General features: G+C 39.1%; 1 protein-coding gene across 2 annotated transcripts in view; it reads left to right on the forward strand.

The window, feature by feature from the left end:
- Positions 1 to 19,595, forward strand: part of GKAP1 (G kinase anchoring protein 1) — an 81,737-nt gene that overhangs the window by 23,839 nt on the left and 38,303 nt on the right. The window contains exons 2-5 of one of the 2 annotated variants that reach the window (XM_060199510.1): positions 947 to 1,199; positions 4,476 to 4,619; positions 11,600 to 11,677; positions 18,770 to 18,893. In XM_060199510.1, coding sequence (XP_060055493.1) covers positions 990 to 1,199; positions 4,476 to 4,619; positions 11,600 to 11,677; positions 18,770 to 18,893 — 556 coding nt within the window. In that variant the 5' untranslated portion in view covers positions 947 to 989. The remainder of the gene's footprint in view (positions 1 to 946; positions 1,200 to 4,475; positions 4,620 to 11,599; positions 11,678 to 18,769; positions 18,894 to 19,595) is intronic. The other variant, XM_060199511.1, reaches the window with a different exon arrangement.

Consider the following 19,595-nt stretch of genomic DNA (forward strand, 5'->3'; position numbering starts at 1 on the left):
TGCCAGTTCTGTGACTTATCATTCTCTGGGATCAAACTTCAGGCAGTATTTTCATATAAGAATATTATTCCTTTTCTGCTCTTTTTTTTTCCTTTCTTGTCTTGAAAGCTAATAATAAACATTTAATTGGACTAAGAGTATAGTAAAAAAATTATGTTCCTACTTTTCTGTTGTAAGCCATATTGATTTAGAATGTCCTCTTTATGTATTACAACAGTATATTTATGTGAGAGGAAAATCATGCCTTCAAAACTATATGGAAAAATGAATGTATTGTCTTGGTGATAATCCTCTAATAGTTATGAAATCTCATATCATTTTTTCAATTTTTTGATTTATTTTGTTTTCATGTACTTGAGAGAGAGAGATACCAGAGCACTGCTCAGTTTTGACATATGGTGGACTTGAGATTAACCTGGGGCCTTAGGCATGAAAAGGCACCTCTGCTGCACTTCTACCTGGCCTTAATTTGTAAACTGTTTTTTAAATTTTATTTATTTATTTATTTTTCCTTTTGTTGCCCTTGTTGTTTTTATTGTTGTTGCAGTTATTATTGTTGTCGTCATTGTTAGATAGGACAGAGAGAAATGGGGAGAGGAGGGAAAGACAGGGGGAGAGAAAGACAGACACCTGCAGACTTGCTTCACCGCCTATGAAGCGACTCTCCTGCAGGTGGGGAGCTGGGGGCTTGAACCGGGATCCTTATACTGGTCCTTGTGCTTTGCGCCACGTGTGCTTAACCCGCTGTGCTACCACCCAACTCCCAATTTGTAAACTTTTATGTTGTTTAATTGAAAATTATGTTGTTGCCTGTACAACAGTGGGTATGAATTCAAGTATAACTAAATCTGGTGTCAGGATAAAAATATGTAATGATTGTTTTAGAATTTAGAACACATTTTACTGGAGAGTTTACTTATTTGCTTTCTTTTCTCCTGTCCCATAGGAATTGTTCTTGAAAGAAGTTTTCTAATAGGAAAATCTGAACAATGGCTTCAGCCGTACTTAGTTCTGTTCCTACGACTGCTTCTCGATTTGCCCTGTTGCAAGTGGACAGTGGCAGTGGTTCTGATTCTGAGCCTGGAAAAGGCAAAAGTCGAAACACTGGGAAGTCTCAAACAAGCAAATCAACAACAAATGAGAAAAAGAGAGAGAAAAGAAGAAAAAAGAAGGAACAGCAACAAAGTGAAGCAAATGAGGTAACAACTATAGTTATTTCTATTTTCTCAATAGACTGTTAAGCATCTTGAGGACAGGCATCGTTTTTTTTGACCCATGTATTCATAGTACCTGTCCCATAGGTATGTGGTACCTGTGACTTGAGTTAATGCATGTACGTTTGTGTAGATATACAATCAAATGTAATAGATATTTGTTGTCATCATTGTGGGAGCTTCGCTTCTCCAGACCAATGTTGTCAGCTAGACAGAGAGTAGGAGGGAGAGACACATAGCACTGATGCTTTCTGAGTGCTGTAGCACTCCCATGTAGTGGACTGGGGACTTGAGCCTGGGTAGCACACATGGCAAAGCAGGCACACTACCAGGTGAGCTATCTCACTGGTATTCTTTTCTGATATGGAAGCTTACATGGGCACTCCATAAAGTTACTAGTTAGAACCATCACTAGCAGAGGTGAGCAGTATTCTGGTATTCTGGTAAAAAATAATAATAATAATAATAATAATAATAATGAATGAATAAAGCATAACCCTGTGATAACCCTTTTCACTCCCTACTTTTTTTTTTTACAATTATAGATAGTCCTCCCCTAGATATTTTTAGCATGTTACATGATTAGCATTTAAAAATAATTATTTATGTATATATTAGAGATAGAGGAAGAGAGAATCAAAGCATCACTTTGGCATATCAGTCCTGGAGTTCAAACTCAGAGCCTCATGCTTAAGAATTGAACACTTTCTCTGCTGTGCTACCTCTAGTCTGCACATGATTAGCATTTAATATGCCCATCTGTCTTTATTTTACACTGAAAAAAACTTAAGTCTCTTCCTATCTTTTTGTGGTAGCATTAGTTTTTGGCAACTTCTGGCTGCATTATTCCAATATATATCTCTGTTGTATTCTCTTTGTCTTAATCTATTAGAAGGACACTAATTATAATATATTAGGGCCTACCTATCCTAATTCACTGGGGAGCCAGTGACTCAAACCAGGATCCTTAATGCCAGTCCTTGAGCTTCACACCATGTGCACTTAACCCACTGCACTACTGCCTGGCCCCCCATTTATAATGTTTTAAGGAATATCCAAACTGTTTTTCATAGTGATTGGACTAATTTACACTCCCACCAACAGTTTAGGAGGATGGAGTTCCTTTTGCTCCACATTCTCACCATCACTTGTTTCTAGTCTTTTTGATGTGGCCATTTTCACAGGGGTGAAGTGATATCTCTTTGTTGTTTTGCATTTCTCTAATAGTCAGTAACTTTGAGCTTTTCTTTTCTTTTCTTTCCTTTTCTTTTCTTTTCTTTCTTTTTTTTGCCTCCAGGGTTATTGCTGGGGCTGCACTACGAATCCACTGCTCCTGTTGTCCTTGTTGTTGTCGTTATTGTTACTATTGTCATTGATGTTGTCAGATAGGACAGAGAGAAATCGAGAGAGAAAGGGAGAAAGAGGGGGGAGAGAAAGGTAAGACACCTGCAGACCTGTTTCACTGCTTGTGAAGTGACGCCCCTCAGGTGGGGAGCCAGTGGCTCGAACCGGGATCCTTACGCAGGTCCTTGTGCTTTGCACCATGTTTGCTTAACCTGCTGCGCTACCGCCTGACCCCCGAGCATTTCTTTATATGTGTCATCTTGATATCCTCTTTGGTGAAAAGTCTGTTCCGATGTTTTTATTTTTCATGGGGTTGTTTGGTTGTTGTTGCTGAGAATTTGAGTTCTTTATCTATTTTGGCTATTAGTCCTGCTTTTTATTTATGACGTGCATTGTCTTCTCTTATCAGCAGAATGCGTTTGTTTGGTGATGGTTCCTTTTGCTGTGCAGAAGCTTTTCAGTTTAATTTAGTAATGTTGGTTTATATTTGCTTTTGTTTTATTTCTTGCTGTTAGGATTGAATCTTTCAAGATGTTTCTGGAATACGCAACATGCTGTGTTTTGCCTATGTCTGCTGCTTTTCGTTTTACAGTCTTTGATCTATTTTAGTTGACTTTTGTGCATGATGATGTTGGTAGTACTGTTTCATTCTTTTGCTACATGTAGCTACCCAGTTTTTCTAACACCATTTGTTGAAAAGATTCTTCTTTACCCATTTAATGTTCTGGATCCCTTTGTCATAAATTTTCTGTTCATATATGAGTTCAAAATTAAGATATCATCTTAATTACATCTAACAAACATCCTATTTCCAAATATGGTCCCATTGACAGATAACAAGCATCGTGGCTACAATGTTGTCCTCTTGGAGGTATAAATTCCAACATAATAATAGCCTTGTTAGTATTTTTCTCTCTTAACCTTTGTGTCTCAGGTTACTCTTTTATTTTTTTATATTTATTTATTTATTTTCCCTTTTATTGCCATTGTTGTTGTAATTATTGTTGTTGTTATTGATGTCATTATTGTTGGATAGGACAGAGAGAAATCCAGAGAGGAGGGGAAGACGGGGGTGGGGGAGAGAAAGATAGACACCTATAGACCTGCTTCACCACCTGTGAAGCAAGTCCCCTGCAGGTGAGGAGCTGGGCGCTCGAACCAGGATCCTTAGGCCAGTCTTTGCGCTTTGCGTCATGTGCGCTTAACCCACTGCGCTACCGCCGACTCCGTCTCAGGTTATTCTTAATAGGGTGGTGGCTTGGTCAGTGAAGTTTTAGTTCTTTATGTTTCTGTGTGGGCTATCCCCTGTATTTTTCAGGACTAGCAAAGTAGTTGCTTAAACTATATTCTTTCACTGTGTTTGATTGGGAGGTGTTTTTACACGCTCAATCCACCATTTCTGTGCTTACTTCCTCATTCTTTTTAAGGTAGGTAGATAGATAGACAGGCAGGCTGGCTGGCATAAAAGCATGACTCTACCATCTTTGGAGCTTCCATTGGTACCATTGTGCTGCTATGTGGTGCTGTAGTTTCAGGTTTGGTAAGACAGTCTCCTCTAGATTAATGGTATCCCAGCTTTATCATTTTGCATTTTAAAAAGCACACTAATTATCTTGTTTCGTACCTCTATAAACTTAATCCTTTTAGTACAACAAAGTAATTAAAATGGTGTTGAAATAGAGTATAGCCCACTTTCACCTCTTAATTATTTCATCTGTATAAGCCCACTAACATCTCAAGTTATGGCAAAATCAGCATTCTAGAGGGATTACCAAAAACACAAATAGTCACTGTGAGCTAGCATATTAAGTGTTTGGAATAACACTCAATATTCCTATAAAGTGCTGATTTCTTAAATTCTCCAAATCAGTAGTATTCCAAAGTTTATGAACAAACTTGATTTTTTTTGTTTCACAGCTCAGGAATCTTGCTTTTAAGAAAATTCCCCAGAAATCCTCTCATGCAGTTTGTAACACTCAGCATGAACTTTCATTGTCAAACCCAGCACGGAAGGATTCACGAGAGGAAAATTGGCAAGAGTGGAGACAAAGAGATGAACAGGTACAACTGAACAAAAGGAATTGTTTTCCTTTTTTTTTTTTTTTTAATCAATGAATATATGCCTTTTAAAGAGGACAAGTTTGCATGGTTCCATTAAATACCTGAGAACCTTGTTTCTAAGGAACATTTTGATTTAATTAGTTCAGATGTTTACTGCATTCTAATAAGGCATTCTGCTTCTTAACTACTAGAAAAGTATATTGAGGAACTGGGTGGTGGCAAATCTAGTAGAGCACACAAATTCCTAAGTGAGAGGATCCAGATTCAAGCTCCTAGTAAGCTATATGTATGTTGGGGGCGGGGGGGGGACAGGCGGGGGGAAGCTTCACGAGTATTGGAACAGTGCTACAGATGTCTCTCTTTTCCTTTCTCTCTGTGTCTAATATATACGTGTGTGTGCGCGCGCGCGCGCGCGCGCACGCGCACGCGCGCACTTAACCCACTGCACTACTGCCTGGCCCCCCATTTATAATGTTTTAAGGAATATCCAAACTGTTTTTCATAGTGATTGGACTAATTTACACTCCCACCAACAGTTTAGGAGGATGGAGTTCCTTTTGCTCCACATTCTCACCGTCACTTGTTTCTAGTCTTTTTGATGTGGCCATTTTCACAGGGGTGAAGTGATATCTCTTTTCTTTCTTTCTTTCTTTTTTTTTTTTTTGCCTCCTGGGTAGTGGCACATCTGGTTAAGTGCATATGTTACCATGCACAAGGATCTGAGTTTGAGCTACTATTCCCCACCTGCAGGGGGAAGCTTCACAAGTGATGAAGCAAGTACTGCAGGTGTCTGTCTGTCTCCTTACCTCCTTCTTCTCAGTTTCTCTTTATCCTATCAAAGAGGGAAAAAAGGTATATGTGGGGGGAGTGGTCATTAGGAGCCAAGCCCCAACTATAACCCTGGTGGCAATAAATAAATAAAAATTAGTTAAAAAGAGAAATCTGTTACATGACTGCTTATTTCAAACACCAGAGAGAAGTTAGGGCAAAATTCCTCCTCATAAAACATCAATTTTATCATTTAATTTTGTATTAACTAAACCTCAGCATACAGTCTGATAACTGGCATTGAGCTGCAAACGGATAGACAGTAAAGAAAAATCCACTCCACTGACTTAGGAAAAAACACTAAATTCTTTTTTAAAAAAAATATTTTTTGTTAGTGATTTAACAAAGATTGGCAAGATTGTAGAATAAGAGGGCTACAGTTCAATATAATTCCCACCAGCAGAGTTCTATATCCCTTCCCTCCCACTGGAAGGTTCCCTATTCTTTATCCTTCTGGAAGTATCGACCAGAGATCTTTATGGGGAGCAGAAGGTGGAAGTTCTGGCTTCTGTAATTGCTTCTCTGCTGGACATGGGCGTTGACAGGTCGACCAATACCCTCAGCCTGTTTCTGTCTTTCCCTAATGGGGTAGGACTCTGCGGAGGTAGGGTTCCAGGACACACTAGTGAGGTCATCTGCCCAGGGAAGTCAGGTTGACATCATGGTAACATCTGCAACTTGGTGGTGGCTGAAAAGCATTAAGATATAAAGCAGAACAATTTCATGGTCTGCAAGATGATGCAGTGGATAAAACATGAGGTCCCAAGTACAGTCCCCGGTAGCACATGTACCAAAGTGATGTCTGGTTCTTTCTCTCTATCCTCCTATCTTTCTCATAAATTAATAAAATATAGGGTGGCTGGATGGTAGCTCAGCGGGTTAAGCATACATGGTGCAAAGCACAAGGACCAGCTCAAGGATCCTGGTTCAAGCCCCCAGCTCCCCCTGCAAGGGGTCACTTCACAAGTGATTAGGCAGGTCTGCTGGTGTCTCATCTTTCTCTCCCCCTCTGTCTTCCTCCTCCTATCTTGATTTCTTTCTGTCCTACCCAACAACAGTAACAGCAACAACAACAATAACAACAATAACAACAATGGCAACAAAAAGGAAAATATAGCCTTCAGGAGCAGTGGATTTGTAGTGCAGGCACCAAACCCAGCGATAACCTTGAAGGCAAAAAAAGGAAAAAAAGAAAAAAAAAGGAAAGAAGAAAGAGAAAAAATAGTTGCTGGGGGGTGGTGAATTTGTAGTGTAGGCACCAAGCCTCTGTGATAACCCTGGTGGCAAAATAAATATAATATATTTAAAAAAATAAAGTAGAACAACGTCAAACATTAAAGTCTTAATTGGGCTCATATCTACTGAAGAAGTTTCTTCCACATAAAAGAAAAAAACATTTTACTTAGTGTCTAAATTAAAAGCATACTTTGAAAAAGACTACAGGGAACAGAAATTAATTCTGGAGAGTTTATTTTATTTTTGCTGTAATAAAACCAAGGAACTAGTCCATTTTATAAAAGCCAAGGGAAAAGTAATGATCTGTAACAAGATAAAGTAATAGACTAAGACGAGAAAGTTGCTAAGAGAGAAAAATGAAAAGAAAAGGATAAAAGAACAGAATTATACAGTGTGGAGAATACCGAATTGGGTGTATGAAAAAATTTTTGGTAGTTTTTGACAAAACAGATTCAACAACTTATTCACATCAGACTGAAGTCCAAAAGAATCATAATTAGAAACAAACACTATAAATTATAATATATTGACCCTGAAAATACAGATTTAAGCTGTTCAAGATACTATATTCTTGGAGGATAGGTGGTGGTGCACCAGGTTACGCGCACATAGTACGAAGCGTAAAGATCCACAAGGATCCTGGTTCAAGCCCCTGGCCCCTCACCTGCACGGGGGCGGTGTGTGTGTGTGTGTGTGTGTGTGTTTCAGCAGGTCTGCAGGTGTTTGTCTTTCTCCTTCTATCTTCCCCTCCCCTCTCAAATTCTCTGTCTTATCCAAAAAATTTAAAAAGATGAAAATACTATATTCTTTTGCTAAGATCTCAGAACTGTTAGAAAATTGAGATGAGGGAGTTGGGCGGTAGTGTAGCGGGTTAAACACAAAGGACTGGCTTAAGGATCCAGGTTCGAGCCCTGGCTCCCCACCTGCAGGGGGGGTCACTTCACAAGTGGTGAAGCAGGTCTGCAGGTGTCTGTATTTCTCTCCCTCTCTCTGTCTTCCCCTCCTCTGTCCATTTCTCTGTCCTATCTAACAACGATGACATCAGTAACAACAACAATAACTACAACAACAATAAAAAACCAACAAGGGCAACAAAAGGGAAAATAGATAAATATAAAAAAAGAAAATTGAGATGATGCTCTTTACTGAAATAAATGTAAGTATAATATTGGTAAAAGAAAAGTCTCCTAAACACTTTTGTTAAAAGTACTTCAGAGTCTTTGACAATTGTCTTAAGAAACATTAGGAAATAGTGCTACAAATATTTACATGGGCCAAAAAAATGTGCTAAGGATGAAAAATCACATTAGTTACTACAAATGCCAGAATTGAGATATTAGTAGCAAAAATTTCATACCTAACCAAGGAGTCATTTGTGTGAATGTGAAATAAGAAATATTCTGTCAGACATAAGAGGTCTGAAAAAGTATACCACCAATACTGTTAGTGTATATTTTTCTGAGGTATTTTCTTTCTTTCTTTCTTTCTTTCTTTCTTTCTTTCTTTCTTTCTTTCTTTCTCCCTCTCCCTCTCCCTCTCCCTCTCCCTCTCCCTCTCCCTCTCCCTCTCCCTCTCCCTCTCCCTCTCCCTCTCCCTCTCCCTCTCCCTCTCCCTCTCCCTCTCCCTCTCCCTCTCCCTCTCCCTCTCCATCTCTTATTTCACCTCCAGGGTTATCACTAGGGTTCGGTGCCTATACTATGAATCCACTGCCCCTGATGAGCATTCATTTTTTTTCACTGTTGTTGTTCCTGCTGCTGTTGTTGGATAGGACAGAGAGAAATTGAGAGAGGAGGGGAAGACAGAGGGGGGAGAGAAAGACACCTGCAGACCTGCTTAAGGGGCTCGCTTCACAAGCAAGTGGGAAGCCAGAGGCTCAAATGAGGATCCTTGTACAGGTCCTTGTGCTTTGCACTATTTTATTTTTTAACATACTTTTATTAGGGATTTAATATTTATTTACAAAATTGTCTGATAATAGGAGTATATTTGGTTATGAACATATGGTATGAACCATGAACATATGGTTCATACCACCAGAGTTCTGTGCCTGCATCCCCTCCATATCCATCCATCTATCTATCTAACTATAAGTATTTTTTCCCATTTTTTCAACAGTCCTACCTTCACTTCCTTTCTAAATCACCCCTACTACACTTATTGCTATATCCAGGTATTTTTCTTTTTTTCCCTCTTCCCTTTCAGATAAGAGAAACAGTGCCTGGCTTCCTCTGGTGTTTTCCAAATTCATTTCCCTTTCATTGATAGTATAAAAACAAGATTCCTGGTGACAAAACTTTAGGTCCTGTCAGAGAAATGCAAATTAAGACAACACTGAGATACCACTTCACTCCTATGAAGAATGTCATACATCAAAAAAGGTAGCAGCAACAAATGCTGGAGAGGTTGTGGGGACAAAGGAACCCTCCTGCACTGCTGGAGGAATATCAATTGGTCAAACCTTTGTGGAAAGCAGTCTGGAGAACTTTCAGAAGGCTAGAAGTGGACCTACCCTATGACCCTATAATTCCTTTCCTGGGGGTACATCCTAAGGAACCAAACATACCCATCCAAAAAGATATGTGTACACCCATGTTCATAGCAGCACAATTTGTAATAGCCAAAATCTGGAAGCAACCCAGGTGTCCAACAACAGATGAGTGGCTGAGTAAGTTGTGGCCTGTATACACAATGGGTTACTACTCAGCTATTAAAAATGGTGATTTCGGGGGTCAGGCAGTAGTGCTGCAGCGGGTTAAGCGCACATGGTGCGAAGTGCAAGGACTGGTGGAAGGATCCTGGTTCGAGCCCCTGGCTCCCCACCTGAAGGGTGTCGCTTCACAAGTGGAGAAGCAGATCTGCAGGTGCCTTGTCTTTCCCCCTCTCTGTCTTCACCTCCGATCTCCATTTCTCTGTCCTATCCAACAACAATAACACCAATAACAACAATGATAACCACAACAACGATAAAACAAGGGCAACAAAAGGGAGAAAATAGCCTCCAGGAGCAGTGGATTCATGGTGTAAGCACTGAGCCCCAGCAATAACCCTGGAGGAAAAAAAAAAAAAAAGGTGATTTCACCTTTTTCAGCCCATCTTGGATGGAGCTTGAAGGAATCATGTTAAGTGAGATGAGTCAGAAACAAAAGAATGAATATGGGATGATCTCACTCATAGGCAGAAGTTAAAAAACAATATCAGAAGGGGAAAAATACTAAGCAGAACTTGGACTGGAGGTGTATTGCCCCAAAGTCTTCTTCTTCTAGCGTTTGCCCTTCTTCCGTAGCCAGTCAACAGCGTCAGGTTGAGCCTGATGTAAAGTTTTGAGACCTCCTTTGAATCTGGAGAGGTGGCAGTCGTTGACTATGTGGGTCATAGTCTGTCTGTAGCCGCAGGGGCAGTTCGGGTCGTCTCTGGCTCCCCAGCGATGGAACATAGCGGCGCACCGGCCATGGCCTGTTCGATAGCGACTGAGGAGGGCCCAATCATAACGTGCCCCAAAGTAAAAGACTCTAGGGTAGGGGTGGGGTTCAGGTCCTGGAACATGATGGCAGAGGACCTAGTGGGGTTTGTACTCTTATGTGGAAAATTGGGGGATCAGAATCCCTCTCTATGTCCCCATGAAAATAAGATTGCATAGTCAGGGTAGAATTAGACAGTCACTGAAAATGAGAAATTTGGGGGGAAATGGAAGAGAAATGCTGAGAGGTCAAAAGATAGCACCCTCTCTTACCCCCTCCTAGTTCCCTGTAGTCCAGAGTGCTTTGCTTTGCTGCTATACTCTACGCCCAGTCCAACACCTTGTGGGGGCTCAAACTCTGATTCTTGAGCATGGTAATATATGTGCTCAATCAGGTGCACCACCACTCAACCCCCAATATTCTCATATTTTGAATAGTAACTTTTAAAACTTTTTCTGTGCTAAAATGGGAATTTTGACTATACTGTCAATTTCTTTTTTTTAATATTCATTTATTTATTTTCCCTTTTATTGCCCTTTTTAAAAATTTCTTGATTGGGGAATTAATGCTTTACATTCGACAGTAAATACAATAGTTTGTATATGCATGACACTTCCCAGTTTTCCATATAACAATACAACCCCCACTAGGTCCTCTGTCATCCTTTTTGCACCTGTATTCTGCCCCCCACCTACCCCAGAGTCTTTTATTTTGGTGCAATACAATTTACCAAAATACAGTTCAGGTTCTACTTGTGTTTTCTCTTCTGATCTTGTTTTTCAAATTCTGCCTGAGAGTGAGATCATCCCACATTCATCCTTCTGTTTCTGACTTTTTTCATACACTGTCAATTTCTTTGTTATATTTTTACTAAGATAAAAGTGTGTATATATAACAGAAAATTGATAATAATGGAGGAAATGGTAATCTCAAATCTGGGAGACTTTTTGCTTTAGTACCTTTTTTTTTTTTTTTGCCTCCAGGGTTATTGCCGGGCTAGATCCCTGCACCACGAATCCACTGCTCCTGGAGGCCAGTTTTTTCCTTTTCTTACCCTAGTTGTTTTACCATTGTTGTGGTTATTATTATTGTTGTTATTGATGTCGTCGTTGTTGGATAGGACAGAGAGAAATGGAGAGAGGAGGGGAAGACAGAGAGGGGGAGAGAAAGATAGACACCTGCAGACCTGCTTCACTGCCTGTGAAGCGACTCCCCTGCAGGTGGGGAGCTGGTGGCTCCAACCGGGATCCTTCCGCCTGTCCTTGCGCTTCGTGCCAAGTGCGCTTAACCCACTGTGCTACTGCTCGACCCTCTGCTTTCGTACCTTTTATAAAATATAGAATTTCCTACCTTGGAATAGATAACTGGAAAATCCAGATTGTTTTTTAAGGTGATTTCCATTCGTGGTTGTTTTGCTAGTACGCTATCACCAGTTAATTGTGAACTTTTTTTTTTTAGCTTACATCTGAAATGTTTGAAGCAGATCTTGAGAAGGCACTGTTGCTAAGTAAGTTAGAATATGAAGAACACAAAAAGGTATTTACTTGTTTATTCAGATATTTTAGACATTAAGTGATAAACATTTAAGACCAAAATTCTTAAAATTTGCATAAGAATTCTTTTAAAAGTAATTGTAGGTTTGTCATTGGAACAACATATTATCACAAAGTCTTGCAATTAGATTTCTTCTCTGATTTTAAGAGACAATAGAAATATGTGGTCTAAATCTTGTTTAGTGCTTTAAAATGTTTAGTTAAGAAATTAATCCACTGTGGTCTGGGAAGTGGTATCAGTAGATAAAGCATTGGACTCTCAAATATGAGATTCCAGGTTCCATCCCTGGCAGCACATGTACCAGAGTGATGTCTGGTTCTTTATCTCTCTCCTCCTGTCTTCTTCATGAATAGATAAATAAAATCTTAAGAAAGAAAGAAAGAAATCCACCCAAGGTGAAAAGAAAAAAGGAAATTAAATTAATATCATACAACTTAAGTTATTTTAAATAAATATAGAAAATAAGTATAGGGGCCAGGTGATGGTTCCCCCAGTTGAGTGTATATGCTACAATGCAAGAACCTGGGTTCAAGCCCTGGCCCCTACCTGTAGGGGTAAAGCTTTGCAAGTGGTGAAGCAATGCTGCAGATTTCTCTCTTTCAATCTCTCTATCTCCCACTTCCCTCTCAATTTCTGGCTGTTTCTATTCAGTAAATAAAGATAATTAAAAATTTAAAAAAGAAAAGTAGAATAAAATTTTGCACCTAGAATGAAAAGAGGAAAATGAGTAGAATTAATATCACATAGTTTAATTTATTTCAATAAGCACAGAAAATAAATAGATTAAAAAATTTTAGGAAAGTGTGGGTATAAGGGCATCAATTAAGAGATCCTGTGCTAGAGAAACAGTACAGTTACCTTGAGTAAATGGGCACCTGTTTCTGATATATTGGTTTTAGGAACCAATATATCATTTGTCGTTAGGCTGTGTGTTGCATTTGTCGTTAGGCTGTGATGTGGGGCTACATTTTTAAGTTTGTAACTGTAGAAAGATTCAAGTAAAAATTATTCTTGGATTTCCACTTTCTGTATTCAATTCAAACATTTATTATATTTATAACAAGTAACATTTTAATTCATATTACATATTGGGAATTTTTTTGATCCATAAACATTTTTCAACTTGTGATTACTCAGTGGTTGGTCATAAATAACCTTTGGTCATGCTTAAGTGCCACTAGATTATGTCATTATTCCTTTGTTCAAGATAAGGGGAAGAGAGGAATCTGTATTCACAAGAGGTCCAGGGGGATGACACAGTGGTAGAAGTCCTGCTTTGTGTGCCTGAGGCTCTGGGTTCAAACCCTGAGAGCAACAGAGACAAAAAGCACCCATCAGAAACATGAGTAGAATTCCATGGATGGTAGAGCAGTGTTTTGCATGCTTTTTCTATCTTTCTCTCTGACTGTGTCTTACTCTCAAACAAATGAAAAACCCATAGTATATGATTTTTTTTAATTTCAAAAGAAAATATAAAAGTGGACTTGGTCTTCACTTCTTTTTAAAATTTTTTTATGTTTATTTATTTTCCCTTTTGTTACCCTTGTTGTTTAACATTGTCATTGTTGTTGGATAGGACAGAGAGAAATAGAGAGAGGAGGGGAAGACAGAGAGGGGGAGAAAAAGACACCTGCAAACCTGCTTCACTGCCTGTGAAGCAACTCCCCTGCAGGTGGGGAGCCAGAGAATTGAACCAGGATCCTTAAGCCGGCCCTCGCGCTTTGCGCCTTGTGCGCTTAACCCCCCTGCACTACTGCCCAACTCCTGGCCTTCACTTCTTATGTCCTTAAACTGTTATCCTAAATAATGAAGAATAACTACGGTCCTTACTGCTACTTGTCCATTTTAACACAAAGCTGATAATTACAAAAGATGAACACAAATTTACTATAACTTAATCATTTAAATGGACCTTCAAGTCCATTCATAGTCTCATGATTTACCCTTCCAGAGGACTCTGGAAAAACTCTTTCTCCCCCTTAGGTCAGAAATGAAATTTGTCAAATAGGATCTTATCATACAGTAATGGTTTGTTATTGGATGTGTATCTAGATTCTAAAGCTACAAGGATTAGTTGTATGTATAGAGGAAAAAACAGAGTAGATGGTATTGATAGAAGATCCTTCCGATGACAGAGGACGTAGTGGGGGTTGTATTGTTATATGGGAAATTGGGGAATATTATGCACATACAAACTATTGTATTTACTGTTGAATGTAAAACATTAATTCCCCAATAAAGAAATTAAAAAAAAAAAAGAATATCCTTCCAACGGGGGTCAACTTGTAGCACAGTGGGTTAAGTATACACGATGCGAAGCACAAGGACCTGTGCACAAGCACAGGGTTATTGATGCGAATCAATAACCCTGGAGGCAATAAATAAATAAATATCCTTCCAGCTACTTTTCTTAAAGCAGTCACAGGCCTACTAGCCAGCAGCTACTGGCTTTATCAGACATTAATGATTCTTGAGAATGAAGATGCTTCTTTCTTTCTTCTTTTTTTCCCTCCAGGTTTATTGCTGGGCTCGGTGCCTGCACCATGAATCCACTGCTCCTGGAGGCCATTTTTTCCCCCTTTTGTTACCCTTGTTGTTGTAGCCTCGTTGTGGTTATTATTATTGCCACTGTTGATGTCGTTCGTTGTTGGATAGGACAGAGAGAAATGGAGAGAGGAGGGGAAAAGACAGAGGGGGAGAGAAAGATAGACACCCGCAGACCTGCTCCACCGCCTGTGAAGCAACTCCCCCGCAGGTGGGGAGCCGGGGGCTCGAACCAGGATCCTCATGCCGGTCCCTGCGCTTTGCGCCACATAGATGCTTCTTTCTTATGTGACAGCTAATTTATATTATCAGTTATATTACACTGATTAAGTCACTGGAGTTTTAGTCATTATTCCAGTAGTGTAACTGTTATTATCTTAGTCTAAGTGTTTTTAAGAGTTAAGTTTGGGATGAAATTTCCTATTTTTTTCTGTCTCATTCATTATCTCATTTTTGAAATATTCCAAATGTGCTAAACACACCCCTTGAGTTTAATGGATGGAAACATATATCCAATATAAAACATTGAGAAATATATGTTCTCAATGAAGTGAGAATTTATAAAGAGGATTTCCTGCACCTTTAACTGGGGTGGACTTTATGAAAATATTCTTAAAAAGGAGTCATGTTAGATATATTACAAATTCACAACATAAGGTAATATACATTTGTGGAAATGTATAGTATATTTGAAAGGCTAATTTCTGGGAGTCGGGCAGTAGCACAGCGGGTTAAGCGCACATGGCGCAAAGCACAAGGACCAGCATAAGGATCCTGGTTCGAGCCCCCAGCTCCCCACCTGCAGAGGAGTTGCTTCACAGGTGGTGAAGCAAGTGTGCAGGTGTCTATCTTTGTCTTCCCCTCCTCTCCATTTCTCTCTGTCCTATCCAACAACGACGACATCAACAACAATAACTACAATAATGAAACAACAGGGGCAACAAAAGGGAATAAATAAATTAAATTAAATTAAATTAAATTAAAAGAAAGGCTAATTTCTGTCCTATCCAACAACAAGAATAACTACAACAACTAAAAAACAAGGGCAACAAAAGGGAATAAAAATTAAAAAGAAGAAAAAAATAAGTGTTGAAAAATTAAATGTTAAAGATAAAATATAAGGAACCTTGTGTAACAGAATGGGTTTTATACATCTGTTGGAAGAGAGCTATTGAATATTTTTAACTTTGAGTTTGATTTTTCATTTTAGAAATTCATACTGTACTGCAGTATGGAAGATGAATTGTAGGTCTAAAATTAGGAGTGTTACAGTGACCAGTAAAAAAAAAGGGGGGAGGGGGAGTCAGGCGATAGCGCAGCAGGTAAGCGCAAGTGGCCCGAAGCGTAAGGACATGCATAAGGATCCTGGTTCAAGCCCCTGACTCCCCACCTGTAGGGGAGTCACTTCATAGGCATTGAAGCAGGTCTGGAAGTGTCTTGCTCTCCCCCTCTCTGTCTTCCCCTCCTCTCTCCATTTCTGTCTGTCCTATCTATCAATGATGACATCAATAACAACAATAATAATAACTGCAACAACAATAAAAACGGCAACAAAAGGGAAAATAAATTTTAAAAAAATAAATAAAGGGGGGGTGTCCCGTGGTAGTGCTGTGGATTAAGCGCACATGACCCAAAGCACAAGGACCTGAGTAAGGATCCCAGTTTGAGCCCCCATCTTCCCACCTGCAGGGGAGTCGATTCACAGGCGGTGAAGCAGGTCTGCAGGTGTCTGTCTCTCCCCCTCTCTGTCTTCCCCTCCTCTCTGGATTTCTCTCTGTCCTATCCAGACAGAGAGAAAAAAAATTAAATTAAAAATTAAAAATAAATACTCGGACTCTTAAATTTTTTTTTTTTTAGCCTAGATAATGTGTAGATCATACTGACATTAAGTGCTTAGCAGAACATCAAGTAGTTAAGACAGGGCAAACTCATTTTGTTTAAAGATGCTTACTGCGAGTTAGTTTGAAGAAAAATACATATAAAGCATAAGAGTAATAGGTTATTAATGGAAAATTGTGACTATAAACTACTTTTTTTGGTCATTGACTCTTTTCTGCTTCATAAAAAGAGGTCCTGAAAGAGGCAGGGAGAAACTATATAGCACTGAAGTTCCTCCTGTACCATAGTGCTCCCATGTGGTAATAGGGGTGGGGCTGGTGTGGGCTCAAATGTGGGTCTTGTACATAGCAAAGCAGATACCCTCCTAGGTTATCTGGCTTACCAGCCCTGGAAGCTCCATTTAAAAAAAAGATTAATTTTATTTATTACATGTGAGAAAGTTTCACATAAAAGACAGAGATAGAAACTAGAGCTCTGTACATGCATTGCTGAGGATCAGTCCCAGACCCTAAGCATGCCAACCTATTACTCTACCAGGTGAGCCATTTCTCCAGTCACAGTGGCTCCATCTTTAGAAGAAAAATTTAAAGCAGGACAAATTGTTTAATATGCAGTAGAAAAAGAGATAGTAGTAAAGTAGACTAAAGAATAATCAGAAGAGGTGTTTTGTTTTTGGTGGGGAGGTGTTGTTTTTGATCATTGCTGGGGCTTCTTTATTCTAAGCTGACTTTATCAGAGGGAGACAGGGAAAGACAACATAGCATTGAAGCTTCCTTCCCTCAGTGAGGTAGTGGTTGTGTTGGAACCTGGGTGGCAACCATGACAGAGCAGGCACCTCCCAAGTCATCTGTTTTTTCTGCTCAGGAACCAGAATTTTATTGAAAAAGCCAAGAAATACTTGAAAATTTTTCTTTTGGAGTTAGCATTACAGATGAGTTTTACCTTAACTTTGTGTCTGAAAGTTGTAAAAGTCAGTTTTCAGTAGACAAAAGAAATTGGGTGTAGATTATTGTCATAAGTGTTTGGTCCTGAATTAAAGTAAGAATGTAGAAAGGAGGAACTTACAAACCAAGAACTTACAAACCATTTGTTTTTATTTTAAATATTTAAGAGGCAAGAGATTATACTAATAGAAAATAATGTTATCTTTAAGGAACTGGCTTAGATAATTTAATTCCTAGATCAGAATTCACTTTGTAATGTCTTAAGATAATGATTACATTTTGCAAATAAAAATTTTAATCCTTCAAAAAAAGAAAGAAAATAATGTTTTCATAACACTGAACCAGCCGAAGGGGTATATGCACCCCTATATTCATAGCGGTTTATTCGTAATAGCAGACTTGGAAACAACCAAAATGTCCTTCAACAGATGACTGGATAAAAAAGTTATTTGACATATACTCAGTGGGATATTACTTAGCAATAAAAAGTGACATTGTGCCCTTTGGGATAAAGTGGATAGAACTGGAGAAGATTACGAATGGTTTCACAGAATATAGATAACTGAGCATATGAATGTGGAGGAAAAAAATCAACCTATATCTAAAACTGGGAGAACTATAGTGATTATCGGAGTGGGTATCAGGACACAGGCCTTTAGTGATTGGAGTGCTGAGTGGGAAAAAAGGAGATAGAGTGATATGATTCACATTTTAAAAAATATTTTTATTTATTTTATTTCCCCTTTTGTTACCCTTATTGTTTTTTATTGTTGTTGTAGTTATTATTGTTGTTCTTATTGATGTCATCGTTGTTGGATAGGACAGAGAAATGGAGAGAGGAGGGGTAGAAAGAGAGGGGAGAGAAAGATAGAAACCTGGCTTGTGAAGCCACTCTCTTGCAAGTAGGGAGCCGAGGGCTTGAACCAGGATCCTTATGCCGGTCCTTGCGCTTGTGAGCCACATGCGCTTAACATGCTGCACTACCACCTGACCCCCATATTCACATTTTTATAAAAATAAAAAAAGAAGGAGTCAGGCGGTAGCGCTTCACCATGTGAAGCACACATGGTGCAAAGCGCAAGGGCAGGGATAAGGATCCCGGTTTGAGCCCCTGGCTCCCCACCTGCAGGAGGTCACTTTGCAAGCGGTGAAGAGGGTCTGCAGGTGTCTGTCTTTCTCTCCTCCTCTCTGTCTTCCCCTCCTCTCTCCATTTCTTGATGTCCTATCCAACAACAACAACAGCTATGATAATAATAAGAACTACAACAAGCACAACAACAAGGGCAACAAAATGGGAAAAAATAGCCTCCAGGAGCAGTGGATTTGTAGTGCAGGCACTAAGCCCCAGCAATAACCGTGGAGGCAAATAAATAAATAAATAAATAAATAATAAAAAAGAATAAAATCTCACATATCTCTAGCTTAAAAGAAAATAAAGTAGAATAGGGCAGGGGAGATGACATCATGGTTATTCAAAGTGACTTTCGTGCCTGAAGCTCCCAGGTCCCCAGGTTCAATCCCTCACACCACCATAAACCAGAGTTGAGCAGTGCTTTGGCAAAAAACAAACAAACAAAAAAAAAACTTACTCTTTTATGTAATTTGGCGACCCTATGCTTTGATTTTTTTTTTCTTAATTCTTTGTCTTTAAAGTATAAAGCTTTAATAGCATATTATCACTGGTGAATTGATTTCACTAGTGTGTTAGTGTAAACTAAGCTTACTTGTTCTTAATAATTCTTTTTAGGAGTATGAAAATGCTGAAAATACTTCTACTCAGTCAAAGGTTATGAATAAGAAAGATAAAAGAAAGAATCATCAGGGGAAAGACAAACCTCTCACAGTATCTCTAAAAGATTTTCAATCTGAAGGTAATGTACAAGGTATTTTGTAGAAAAACTGTTCTAGGTTTTCTTTTTTATAGCTTTCTTATTAGTGATTTAATAATGATTGACAAGCTTATAGTATAAGAGGGGTACAAGTCCATACAATTCCCACCACCAGAGTTCCATATCCCCTTCCCTCCATTGGAAGGTTCCCTGTTCTTTATTACTCTGAGAGTATGGACCAGAATTCTTTATGGGTAGCAGGAGGTGGGAGGTCTGGCTTTTGTAACTGCTACTCTGCTGGACATGGCGTTGACTATATGGTCGATCTATACCCCCAGCCTGTTTGTATCTTTCCTTAGTGGAGCAGGGCTCTGGGGAGGTGGGGTTCCAGGACACATTGGTAAGGTCATCTGCCCAGGGAAGTCAGATTGGCATCCTGGTAGTATCTGCAAATTGTTGGCTGAAAAACATTAAGATATAAAGCAAGATAGATTGTTTAATAATCAGAAACCTAAAAGTAAAACAGATGAGATTTGGGGTCTTCATGTTGGAAGGAGCTAGGAAGTCTATTCTTGGTATATTCCAAGGGGCCTATGACTTTACTAATTTTTTTTAAATATTTATTTTATTTATTTATTCCCTTTTGTTGCCCTTGTTGTTTTATTGTTGCAGTTATTATTGTTGTTGTCGTTGTTGGATAGGACAGAGAGAAATGGAGAGAGGAGGGGAAGACAGAGAGGAGGA

This window comes from Erinaceus europaeus, chromosome 10 (genome assembly GCF_950295315.1).
Source record: "Erinaceus europaeus chromosome 10, mEriEur2.1, whole genome shotgun sequence".
Taxonomy (NCBI): domain Eukaryota; kingdom Metazoa; phylum Chordata; class Mammalia; order Eulipotyphla; family Erinaceidae; genus Erinaceus; species Erinaceus europaeus.